This window comes from Hoplias malabaricus, chromosome 7, assembly GCF_029633855.1.
Source record: "Hoplias malabaricus isolate fHopMal1 chromosome 7, fHopMal1.hap1, whole genome shotgun sequence".
NCBI lineage: Eukaryota > Metazoa > Chordata > Actinopteri > Characiformes > Erythrinidae > Hoplias > Hoplias malabaricus.
This window is the reverse complement of record NC_089806.1, coordinates 45,490,960-45,503,890: the sequence shown is the minus strand read 5'-3', so window position 1 is coordinate 45,503,890 and position 12,931 is coordinate 45,490,960. Positions and strand designations below refer to the sequence as shown.

General features: G+C 39.4%; 3 protein-coding genes across 3 annotated transcripts in view; all 3 read right to left on the bottom strand.

Annotated features, from left to right (window-relative positions):
- stx7l (syntaxin 7-like) overlaps window positions 1-12,931 on the bottom strand; it is a 300,211-nt gene that overhangs the window by 90,805 nt on the left and 196,475 nt on the right. The window lies entirely within an intron of this gene.
- Window positions 6,552-7,589, bottom strand: LOC136702403 (trace amine-associated receptor 1-like). Its single transcript, XM_066677450.1, has one exon. The coding sequence runs from the start codon at window positions 7,587-7,589 to the stop codon at window positions 6,552-6,554; it is 1,038 nt and encodes a 345-aa protein (XP_066533547.1).
- LOC136702797 (trace amine-associated receptor 1-like) lies at window positions 10,642-11,864 on the bottom strand. Its single transcript, XM_066677933.1, has 2 exons — window positions 11,856-11,864; window positions 10,642-11,673 (listed from the first exon to the last, which is right to left on the bottom strand). The coding sequence occupies exons 1-2, from the start codon at window positions 11,862-11,864 to the stop codon at window positions 10,642-10,644; spliced, it is 1,041 nt and encodes a 346-aa protein (XP_066534030.1).

Here is a 12,931-nt window from a genome sequence, read left to right as displayed (position 1 = left end):
AGATCATTCTCTCAAACCTTTATTTAATAACAAATAAAGTAGAAAGAAAGGATTTCTAATAGTTACTATTTAATAATCTAATATTACTTACCAAGTATAAATAGATTTAGTATTCGCTACCAGTAACACTCCAAAAACACTGATAAATCACCTTTCCTGCTATGTTTACTGTTTAATCATTTGGGAACTGAGGATAGCTTGCTAAAGTTTTGTGGGAGTGAGATGTTTGCTGTTTTTCATTTGAGATTTCAAGCCTTTTGTCTTTTGGCAATTTTGTCTTATGTGACTCTTGTGTTGGGCTGACCTGTGTGTGTGTGTGTGTGTGTGTGTGTGTGTGTGTGTATATATACACACACATATACACACACTTTTCTCTCTCTCTCTCTCTCTCTCTCTATATATATATATATATATATATATATATATATATATATATAGAGAGAGAGAGAGAGAGAGAGAGAGAAAAGTGTGTTGTTCACATTTAATGTTACTTGAATCCATTAAATTTACCCTGCCTATATGTAATCATGCTGTTAAACTGAGTATCATTTGTCAGTTTTTAAGTTGCTAAAAGATATTTGGAATAAATTATTAAATATTTATTTTAACTGTAATGCTGATTAGAACACAGACTGTCTGTGAGGAGTGTGGTGTGTTCTCTGTGTCTGTGTGGTTTCCTCCAGGTGACTGTCTGTGAGGAGTGGTGTGTTCCCTCTGTGTCTGTGTGAGTTTCCTCCGGGTGACTGTCTGTGAGGAGTGTGGTGTGTTCTCTCTGTGTCTGCGTGGGTTTCCTCCAGGTGACTGTCTGTGAGGAGTGTGGTGTGTTCTCCCTGTGTCTGCGTGGGTTTCCTCCGGGTGACTGTCTGTGAGGAGTGTGGTGTTTTCTCTCTGTGTCTGCGTGGGTTTCCTCCGGGTGACTGTCTGTGAGGAGTGTGGTGTGTTCTCTCTGTGTCTGCGTGGGTTTCCTCCAGGTGACTGTCTGTGAGGAGTGTGGTGTGTTCTCTCTGTGTCTGCGTGGGTTTCCTCCAGGTGACTGTCTGTTAGGAGGGTAGTGTGTTCTCCCTGTGTTCAAGTTCAAGTTCAAAGAGTTTATTGTCATTTGCACAGTAAGGAACAGGTTCCATGTACAATGAAATTCTTTCTTTGCTCCTCCCCAAGAATGCCAAATGGAAGAGAAAATACAACGAAAACCTAGATAACTAATAAAGTGCAAAGTTCACTGAGATATATACATAGGTGAACAGTAAAGTGAACGAGTGCTGCAATCAAAAACAGCAGTAAGTAGAAACAATCATTTTTGTGACAGTAAATGACATATTTAGGCATATAAACACGTTGACAGTAAAGTACAGGGTTATTTATGAGGTAGGTTCAGGAGTCTGATGGCAGTGGGGAAGAAAGGGTTCTATAACCTAGTGGTCTTGCATTTGACACTTCTGTACCTCCAGCCTGAGCTCTCCTGCGGACTCTCTGGTGGTCCAGAGGGTAGTGTCTCTGGTCTCTGGTGGATGCTTTGTAGAGAGGGTAGTGGAGTCCTGGTGATTTTCACCACTCTCTGCAAGCATTTTCGGTCCATCACAGTCATGCTGCCATACTACACGGTGATACAGCCGGTCAGGAGGCTCTCGATGACACAGTTATAAAAATTTCGGAGAATTCTGTATGACATTCCAAATTTACTCAGCCTCCTCAGGAAATACAACCGCTGCTGAGCCTTTTTGACTAGCTGCATGGTGTTCAATGTCAAGGTGAAGTCCTCACTGATGTGGACGCCCAGGTATTTAAAGCTGCTCACCCTCTCTACTTCAAGCTCGCGAATGAACAGTGGCTGATGAGGTCTTTTCTTTTTCCTCATATCAACTTTCAGCACCTTCGTCTTGTCTGTGTTGAGGGTGAGGCTGTTGTCCTCACACCATGCTACCAGCCCGTTCAGCTCCCTCCTGTAGGCCTCTTCATCTCCATCAGTGATGTGTCCTATCACTGCAGTGTCATCTGCGAAATTGAGGATGATGTTGTCCTTGTGATAGGCGACACAGACATGGGTGAACAGGGTGTAGAGGATGGGGCTGAGGACACATCCCTGTGGAACCGCAGTGTAGGTGGTGATACTGGTTGAAGTCCTGTTGCCAACCCTGAGGGACCGTGGCCTGCCAGTCAGGAAGTCCAAAAGCCAGTGGCAGAGGGTGGGGTGCAGGCCGAGTGTGGACAGTTTATGGGTAAGTTTGTGAGGGATGACCGTGTTAAAGGCGGAACTATAGTCCACAAAGAGCATCCTGACATAGGAGTCTTTATTTTCCAGATGAGAGAGAGAATAGTGGAGGGCAGCAGCGATGCAATCCGAGGTGGATCTATTGGCACGGTAGGCGTACTGCAGGGGGTCCAGGGTATCCGGTATATTGATGTGGGTCAGGACCACTCTCTCAAAGCACTTCATAATGATCGGAGTGAGTACCACCTGCCTGTAGTCATTCAGGCAGGTGGGGGGGTGGTTTCTTGGGGAGGGGGATGATGGTTGTGGTTTTGTAGCAGGTTGGAACGATGCTCTGGCTGAGGGACAGGTTGAAAATGGAGGTGAGAACATCAGCTAACTCGTTGGCACATGCTCTGAGGGCTCGCCCCGGAATGTTGTCTGGTCCTGCCGCTTTGCGAATGTTAATCCTTCTCAGAGCTCTGCATACCTGGCCTGATGATACTGAAGGTCGGGAGGAGAGGGCTTGTAAGGACTGGGTGTGTTTAGGCCTCTCGGTGCTGCTGCTGGAGGTCTCGAAGCGAGTGTAGATGTTGAGGTCATCCGGTAGGCTGTCTGTGGAGCTGATGCTGTGGGTGGTGGCCCTGTAGTCTGTGATATGCTGCAAGCCTTGCCATATCTGCCTGGAGTCAGCAGTGGAGTAGAAGCTGTCCAGTTTCGCCCTGTACTGCCTCTTGGCTGCTGTGAAGGCTTTCCTCAGTCTGTACTTCACAGCTTTGTACTCAGTCTCATTGCCTGACTGAAATGCCAGAAAGCGAGCCCACAGCATGTGTCTTACCTAACTGTTGATCCAGGGCTTCTGGTTGGTGAAGAGATTGGGGAACCTCTTCACCTGTATGGTGGGCACGATGTGCTCCACACAAGTGCTGATGTAACCAGACACATGCTCGGCATAGTCCTGTATATTGACAGTATAGTCCTCCATAGTGGCTGCAGCTTTAAACACATCCCAGTCTGTTGTAGCAAAACAGTCCTGCAGGATTTCCTCAATCTTTGGCGTCCATAGTTTAACTGCTTTGGTTACAGGGTTTGTTTGTTTAAATCTTTGTCTGTAGGCCGGATACAGGAATAAGGAGATGTGGTCTGAGTGTCCAAAGTGGGGCGGGGTGCAGCCCTGTATGCACCGTGCAAGTTGCTGTATACATGATAAAGACGGAATCTGGATGACCCGCCTCTAACCTGCTGATGACGTCGTGGAGTTTGCCGAGCGCTGCCATAAAGTTTGCCGGCGGGGGATGTAAACAGCGGCTAGAAACACAGCATTGAATTCCCGTGGTAGATAGTAGGGACAGCATTTTAAAACTAGGAATTCCACGTCTGGAGAACTGTGCCTATAAACAGTCCGTACGTCTCCACACCATGTATTGTTCACAAACACACAAACACTTCCCCCTTTAGCCTTACCGGAGGCTGCTGTCCGATCTCCCCGGTGCACGGAGTGAGTCTTAAGCTCAATGGCCCTGTCCGGAACTTTGTCTGTGAGCCAGGTCTCTATGAAAATTAGAGCGCAGCACTCTCTCATTTCCCGCTGTGTTGTAATCCTTGCTCTCAACTCGTCCAGCTTGTTGTCCAAAGCTGTTAGCTAGCAGGAGGCTGGGCACCGGTGGTCGGCTGGCACGAGGTTTTAGCCTCGCATGAAGCCCTCCCCTCTTGCCTCGCTTACGTCGCCTTCTTCGAAGCGCTCTCCTGGTGTCAGCATACTCATTCGAGGTTGGTGTCTCTGGGCTTTCCTGGCAGTAGGGGTGGTGGCAGTAGTGGCGGCGGCCGTGGGAGCGAACCGTGTGTTGTAGCTCCGAAAGTGATTATGAGATGCAATGTCCAGCAGCGTTTGTCTGTCATATGTTAGAAGTGCATGGCCTTTGTGCACTTTAGAGAGAGCGTAAAGGGCCCAAAAAAGAAGAAAAAGCCTGCATTCAAGAGCAGAGCGAGCAAACACGTTCGCCACGGAGGACGCCATGTTGGAATGTTGTGTCTGTGTGGGTTTCCTGCCACACTCCAAAAAGACACGTTGGTAGGTGGATTGGTCACTCAAATGTGTCCTTAGGTGTGAGTGAATGTGTGTGTCGCCCTCTGAAGGACTGGCGCCCCCTACAGGGTGTGTTCCTGCCTTGCACCCAGTGATTCGGTGTAGGCTCCGGACCCACCACCGCCCTGAACTGGATAAGGGTTACAGACAATGAATGAATAAATGATAAATATTGATTACATTTCCTCTAAATGCATATACATTTATAATAATTTCTTATGTAAATATATGTATTTACTAAGCACTATTTATTCCTAACAAGTGTCTGCAGACCAGTAGAGGGACTTATATTAATAAGTTGCCATTTAACATGCCATTCTTTTAGTGGCAAAAGGTTTGCTAGCTTATGTTGTGGAAATGACATTAGTCTACATTTCTCTCAATAATAATTAATCGGTGATCATATACTAGTCTTAACTGGCTGTTTTTTATATAAAAGAACTGTAAGTACAAATATTTACTCTCTGTATTGCTAAATCAAACAGAGTGGGGACTTGATTAGATACATGGCCTGTATCCATGACACACTGTCAAACAAGCAACAGCACAACAAAGAGTGCTTTAGACAGCAGGTAGATACCTTTTATTTATTTAAGAAGAGTGTTTTAATTTCCTCTCTCCACATTATATCCTCATTATATAATAACACTTCAGGTTTAGTGACATGATGTACATTTAAATGTATATAAGCAAACATATGACAATGAAAAGGCAGTTTGTAAACAGTTACATAACCATTAAAAACATTATCTCTGTGATGTGTACCATTGTGATTTCAGAGCTAAGCACAGTAATGAAGTGTCAAAAACAACACAATTTAACTGTATTTTAGTTTGATTAAAATGGAGAAGTATAGTGTGTAATGATATTTGAATTAATAGACTTAAAATAATGTACATTGTATTTCAGGTTTTGTTTGTTTTTTGTACTTTTTCAGTAACTCTGCATAAAATATTTATTTGATTCAGAAGTCCACAAGGCCTGTGACTGAGTGTTCTGCAGTTCAACATTTATAGGTTCCCCATGGTACTACTGAACTAAAAATAAAACATATCATCATTGTCCAATTAAAAACCTTTATCTCCATGTGTGTGGATGTTTAGTTTACTACATCATCTGAACACAGCAGCTGTCCCTCACACTGTGTGGAAATTTCATGATGAATGGACGAAAGAAATTCTCCAAATTTACTTGGAATAAAATCTTATACAATTGTGTGTGTGTGTGTGTGTGTGTCACCCACCCTGGCAACAAATTAAACAAAATTGATGCATTAATGATGCAAAGACTAAGAGATATGTTAGGGTCTTTCCATTTAGGGTCAGTGAGTAGGTCAAAAGTCTGGGGTCTATATACTGATCTGACATTTCAGAATGACACTGAATTTAACTAAATCTTCACCGAGTTTTTCAGAGCTTTCTTATCTCAGTCAGACGCTGAAAAGCTGATAATCAGAGGATTAGAAGACTGTAATGCTGTTTTTGTAGAATGCCTCAAATATAGACAGGAATGTTTATTTTGCGTATTATGAAATTTGGTTTAAGATTTGTATGTAGTAAATTCCTTGTTATGTTTTAACAATCCCACTTTCTTTAAGTTTGTCTTTCTTTATGAGGTAACTTTAACAAGGGAACTGTTTCAGAACCAGTCAGCCAGGTGTGCTCAGAATATATTTTCAAAATATCAAGACACAACAGTTGGCAGAGTATATCATGAGACCATTTAGCTTTAGTTTGCTTCTTAACCGATAAGCATAGGTTTTTATATATATATATATATTGTGCCCTCTCACTTATCTGTATAATATGTAAAATAATTAGATTATATTTCACACTAAGTTGTCATTTTACTGGGCTTATCTAGGAGTGGACAACACTGATGGTCCAACAGGGACTGTTTCTAATTTACTCCATCACCATGTTTCTATAAAGCTGTGACAACAAACAGAAAACAGATATTTTTTTAAGGCATTGTCCGATATTTTTCAAAATGTCATGTGTAAACACACTTATTTAATATTTTGTAACTCTGTCAGTGAAATCAGATTTATTTAAATACAGCATTCAATAAATATTTAGCTTGGTTAATTTTCTACATGTAGTGAAATTCAGTATTTAACATCTTCCTTTCTTTTGGGGATATAATGCAAAACATCACCAGTTAAAAGACATATCAGTGCTTGTCAAAATGGCAGTGACCACTGTATGCTGGCATATCCAGAGACAGATGGTAAGTATATTTGTAAGTTTAAGTGCAATATTCACAGTGACACAGAATTTAAAACAATTTGGTGCGTGATGAATTAGTCTGAAAAATGCCTCCTGAGAGAATGACTCTAAAAGCATGCCTGAACCAACTGTAGAAAAAGGCATATACTATAGGATTGCATGTTGAGTTGAAATACCCAACCCAAAGGAACAATTCGGATAGCAGAGGTGGCACTGAGTATCCAGTGAATGGGTCAATGGAATTACAAAGAAAAAATGGTACCCAGAATGACAAGAAGACCCCCATGATGATAGCTAAAGTTTTTGTGGCTTTCCTTTCCGATCTGCTGATATTAGCCTTCTCTTCTGCTCTTTTAGTCTGAATGTTAGTACTGTGGATTGCGCGAGCTTGCCTTTGGGCTGTGTGCAGTATTTTTACATACACACCAAGCATGATTAGGGCAGGGATGTAAAAGCACAGCATTGGAAATATAATGCCAGCCATTTTAGCATGAAACACCATACAGCTGCCTTTACAGGCAATGTTACTGTAGTAAAATTCTTGATTGCCCAAAATATTGAGCTCTAGAAATATCATTCCAAAGCCCACTAAGATAGAAATGCTCCAACAAACACTGATCATAAACAGAATGGTATTTGAGGTAATTTTACTATGGTACAGCAGGGGGTGGCAAACTGCATAATATCGATCTAATGAAATGATACACAGGTTTAGAATAGAAGCAGTGCACACAGTCACATCAAGACTGCTGTGTATTTTACAGAATAAATTCCCCAAATACCAACAAGTTTCCACAGAGCGTATCATGCTGGGAGGCATCACAACTCCTCCGACAAGCAGGTCAGCTACAGCCAGAGAGAGAATTAGGTAATTGGTTGGTGTGTGCAGCTGTTTAAAATGAATCACGGTTATGATTACTAGAAGGTTTCCGATCACTGTAAGAAGACAGGAGATGCTAAATAGGATATACAGCAAAACACGAACTTCCAGAGGATAATTCAACTTCAGACAAGAGCCGTTAAGAGAATCAAAACAAAGCGAGGGCTTCTCGATGATCCCATTTTGAATAAAGTTGATGTTGTCCATCTACAGCATGCGCTCAGCCTTCCTATTCTAGTGAATAAAACATTCACATAAAAATGTTCAAACAGTCATTAGTTTCAACACACTATTTATGTCATATTACATTTTTACCCCATAGCACTACGTCTATATCATTGGTAAAACTTTTGTTTAATTGTGTAATTCCTAGAAGGCATGAGCAAATTTCACCCAAACAGCAATTTTCATAATTCCTATCGCGATTTTAAAATAAGAGATTCACATATGTATCTTCCCAGTATCATACCTCTTCCTGGACCATGTATTGGAGCCAGGCTTCGGAGAGGAATGACCCAATTTATTGTCAAGCTCAGCCAACCATCAAATCAGCTAACCCCATGGTTACCTTCCCCTTGGGCAACATTTCACATTTTTGAAAATTACATAATTAAGCAATAATACATGGAAGGGAGTGCTATAACATGAGATATTAACATTGGTTTGCTCCAGTGATAGGAATGAGACCATAGGAAGTGTTGAAGATCAGTACAACTGTGCCAATATCACACATTATTGCACACAAATATTACTGTGCATCACTGTATTATAGTCTATTAATAGAGTATATTATAATGTGCATCACTGTGAGATATGTTTTAGAATAAAAAGGACAGAAATATTTATTGTTCATCAAAATTCCACAAGTTAAAATAGTTCCATTCTAAAACACATTTCTTCTAGCCTATTTGAACCAAATGAACTCTGGTTCTTGACCTGTATCCAGTCAGGATAGTTAGAATCTCCAGTGAACTGGTCTGTGTTTGCACCAGTTTTGATGAGAGCCAAGGATGCCTTACTGCACAAAGCTGATGTCTGTTTATCCAGGACAATGCCAGATCTATATATGAATTGACAGAGTCAAGAAAGTGTCATGGTTTAGTCCACTTTTACCATTGGGTTCAGATCATTGAGTACAGATATGTGATACACATATAAATATGAAAAAGTTCAAAGTGAGTCTTTAGGAATATGGTTCCAGAGCCATCCTCCTGAGCTTGTTCGTAAGAGCAGTGTAGAAAAAAAAAGACTTCTGAAAGTGGATAATGGGCTGGCTGCACCATTACTCTTTAGTCGCTGTGCTTTCTTGAGCTTTTTTAGCTTGACGTCTCACAGATGACATCACAGTTTGTGAATATACTATCCTATGTTTCCAGGTGGGAATGGACTTGTGGTTCTGGAAACTATGTAAATTGGTGGAAATGCAGAGAATGATTTAAAATTATGTGCAAGTGTGGGAACAGAATCAGTTCCATATTGGTGCTCTCTTGTAAGCACTGGCGTTGTTGCTATTTTACATGTGAATGTATGGAGTAATGCTTCAGGAGTTTAAATCAGAGGGCCATTACCATTCAATGCAAGCACTCCAAGAACATCTCTGAGTCAATCACACTCTGGGTTCTGAAGTAACTGATGTATAACCTGAAGTAAATGCTACCGGAATCACAATTACAGAAAATGAATGCACCAATACTCAAAAACAATATGTCATGTTATGTAGAAGCATTCAATGATACCACCAGCCCTTCACTGAAGTCATATACTGACTTGTAACTCTCACGCTAGACTAAAGACTCATGAGATATTATAATAGGGCAAAAATGTTGCACAAAGTATTCAACGAATGCAATGATCTGGAAATTGTACCCTCATTTCCCAGCATAGCTACAGGTGTCTGTTTAAAAGAAAAAAACTGCCTCAACTGTGAATAATAAAATAAAATAACCGCCATCTCATGCACTTCATAAACTTCATTTAAGGCCACAGCTGCCCCAAGGGAGAGGAAAAAACTAAACAAGAACCTTTGATGAGATCATTCTCTCAAACCTTTATTTGATAACAAATAAAGTAGAAAGAAAGGATTTCTAATAGTTACTATTTAATAATCTAATATTACTTACCAAGTATAAATAGATTTAGTATTCGCTACCAGTAACACTCCAAAAACACTGATAAATCACCTTTCCTGCTATGTTTACTGTTTAATCATTTGGGAACTGAAGATACCTTACTAAAGTTTTGGGGGAGTGAGATGTTTGCTGTTTTTCATTTGAGATTTCAAGCCTTAGGACAATTTTGTCTTATGTGACTCTTGTGTAGGGCTGACCTGTGTGTGTGCGTGTATGTGTGTGTGTGAATATATATATATATATATATATATATATATATATATATATATATATATATATGCTATTTGAATCCATTAATCCATTAAAATTAGTTATCCCATGGCTGAATGTAATCTGTGAAACTGTGAATCTCATTCGCCAGCTGCAATTCTATTAATTTTCTGCTTGTAATACAGCAGAAGGAAGTAATGTGAAGCACTAGAGTGATATGGCAGTTAATAATAAACATACAAAGAAATTAACAAATCAGATATTTTTTATTTTACTGAATTATTTTTCTGTACATTATGTACAGCAGCTGGTAAAAGACCCAAATTCTTTACAATCTTTCATTGATAAATGTGGTTTTTTTTTTGTTTGTTTGTTTGTTCGTTTTTAAATAATTGGCAATTTTCAAAGGTAGCTGTGAGCAGTGCTCCCTCTGCGGTGTAGGGATACAGCCACAGCTGGATGAATTTTGAATTGTTAAAAATGATATAATTTGGAAAGTCTCTAATTGTTAACTCTTAATCACAATCTTAAGCCCCAGCCCATGTTATTGAAGTGAGCTGCAGGCATCAAATTTTAAATTACTTAAAATTCACATAAAAAAACAACCACGTAGGCATGTGAAATTACTGTAAAATCAGATAAATTTAATGAACAAAGCCCAGGTATTTGAATTTATACTACTACTACTACTACTACTACTACTAATAATAATAATAATAAAAAAACTAACAAAACCCTACTTCTTTGGAAATATGTTATTAAACATTCAGGTGCCTACAGAAAACAAACATTTTTTAGTACTTAAAATTGTTAATGAAGGGGATGTTAGTGTTTATTTACTAACATGTGTGCAGCATAAAACTGCTAATGTCCACCATCCTGAATAGAAATTAATCAGTGTTACTCATTTGCTCATTCTGCTATGAACAAAGTCTCATTCTCGATGAATTATGCTTAAAAATTTGTCCTAACATAATAACTCTGAGTGCCTTCCTAAACCAGCTGTAGAAAAATGAATACACAATAGGATTACATACAGAATTTGAAAAAGCAATCCAAATAAGCACATCAAACAGCTGTGCTGGACCAATGAGACCAGAAAAAGTCACAGTGAGATTGTAAACAGAAAATGGGGCCCAGCATGAGAGAAACCCTCCCATGACGATGGCTAATGTCTTAGTAGCTTTCCTCTCATTCTTACTGATAGTGGGCTGCCCTCTGGATTTATTCATTTGAGAGAGAGTATTATGAACTAAACGTGACTGCTTCTGTGCTACAAGGTATATTTTCAGATAAATGCTCAGCATGATAATAGAAGGAATGTATAATGAGAGCACTGAAACTGACAAATTAATCATGGGTCCAACAACTATCACACAACTTCCCTCACAAAAAACTTCAGGTTCTTTTCCTAGAGTATTTACCTCAGGATATGCAAATCCCACAATAGCAGAAACACTCCAACAAACAGTGATCATGAACAGAGTAGTATGTGGGGTCATTTTACTGTGGTACAGCAGGGGGTGACATATTGCATAATATCGTTCAATTGAAATAAACACAAGATTCAAAACAGAGGCAGTACACAGTGTGATGGCAAGGCCACTGTGTATTTTACAGAACACACTCCCCAAATACCAACAAGTCTCTGCAGAGCGTATCATGGCAGGAGGCATCACAGTTCCTCCGACAAGCAGGTCTGCTACAGCCAGAGAGAGAGTGAGGAAGTTAGTCGGAGTGTGCAGCTGCTTGAAATGGGCTATGGCTATGATCACCATAATGTTTCCAAATAGTGTAAGAAATATAATGAAGCCAAGAACAAGATACAACAAAATTCTCACAGACAGTGGATAAATAAACTTCTGACAAGAGTTAGGATGATGATCATAACAAAGTGCAATGTTAAATGTGCTCCAATTTTTATTCATGTCCATCACGATGCTTGCGATTATCTGTAAATAGTCAAACAGGAATAAGCTGTCATTTTAACATATTGAGTAATATTTCTCTATAGGTCCCAATTTTGCTAAATATTTAAAACCATCACAGTTATCAGATTATCAGGCTGGTAGAAGAAAATTCTGTGACAAAACCATTACAAACATTGAATACAGACACGTTATTTCCTGGTTACATCAAACATGCCTTTAATTTTTGAGCCTCACCTCTGCCTGAAACAAGGGCGTAGCCAAGCTCTGATGAAAGAGCAGTTTTCTTTTATAGGTTCATGAGCTAGTTGTCAGGAATACTTTTCTAGTCAATCAATGCTCCAAGCCAATCCCTTGATACCCCACCATTTAAACTGCAACAAGCTCACTCACATAGGCCTTTTTTAAAAAATCCCAGAGATTCACTACAAATACAAACCCCAAACCCAGAAAAAAGTTTTTTTAATTCAATAAACACAAAGAAATTACTTTTACTGTTTTGGATGATAAACATGATTGTATTATGTAAACATAAACATTTTTATATGGGGTCTACTAAAAATTTTGGGACAGAAGCAAAATAAGTATGAGACATTTGGAGAACAAAACCTCACAATTTGAAGTTTAGAGAACAAAGCTTAGGACTGGGAGGTCATTGGTTCTATTCCCATGACTGCCAGGAATATTGAGGGCAGTGGGTGTGAAGTTTAACATTATATCAAGGGGAGTTATGGTTGCTGTTCAGTGAAGGAAATAGTATATTTAAGGTATAGAATAGTAATAGTTTTATTTATTCATACTACTATTGATTGTTCAATGGAAAGTCCAGGCATGAGGGATTTAGTAGAAAACAATCTAACATTTAAGATACATAAGAAATTGAATTTTGTAACAGTTCCTTTTCTTGTGCAGATCTAAAACACAGTAAACATCATACCATCACCTTATGAAATGATGTGGTTGCAAACTGAGCCTATTAAAAACCCAAATTGACACAGAAACAAAATAATTAATACATTTTAAGGGAAGGTACATCAGTGGAATTCTGAAAAGAAGCATTGGTTTCACCGAGTGAAACTGGTGGACAGTAAAATGAGCGCGTTTTAGAAACATGGTGATTCCTACATATTTTGTAACCAATCATGCACCTGTTCTGGAATGGTTCATTCATTGTAAGTAAACATTTAAGTGTAGCTTACAGAGAAGTACAATACATGACATGTATCCTAAGACTGGCCCCAAAAAGTCTCAGAATGAGCTAAATTTTTTTCCACTACAAGAA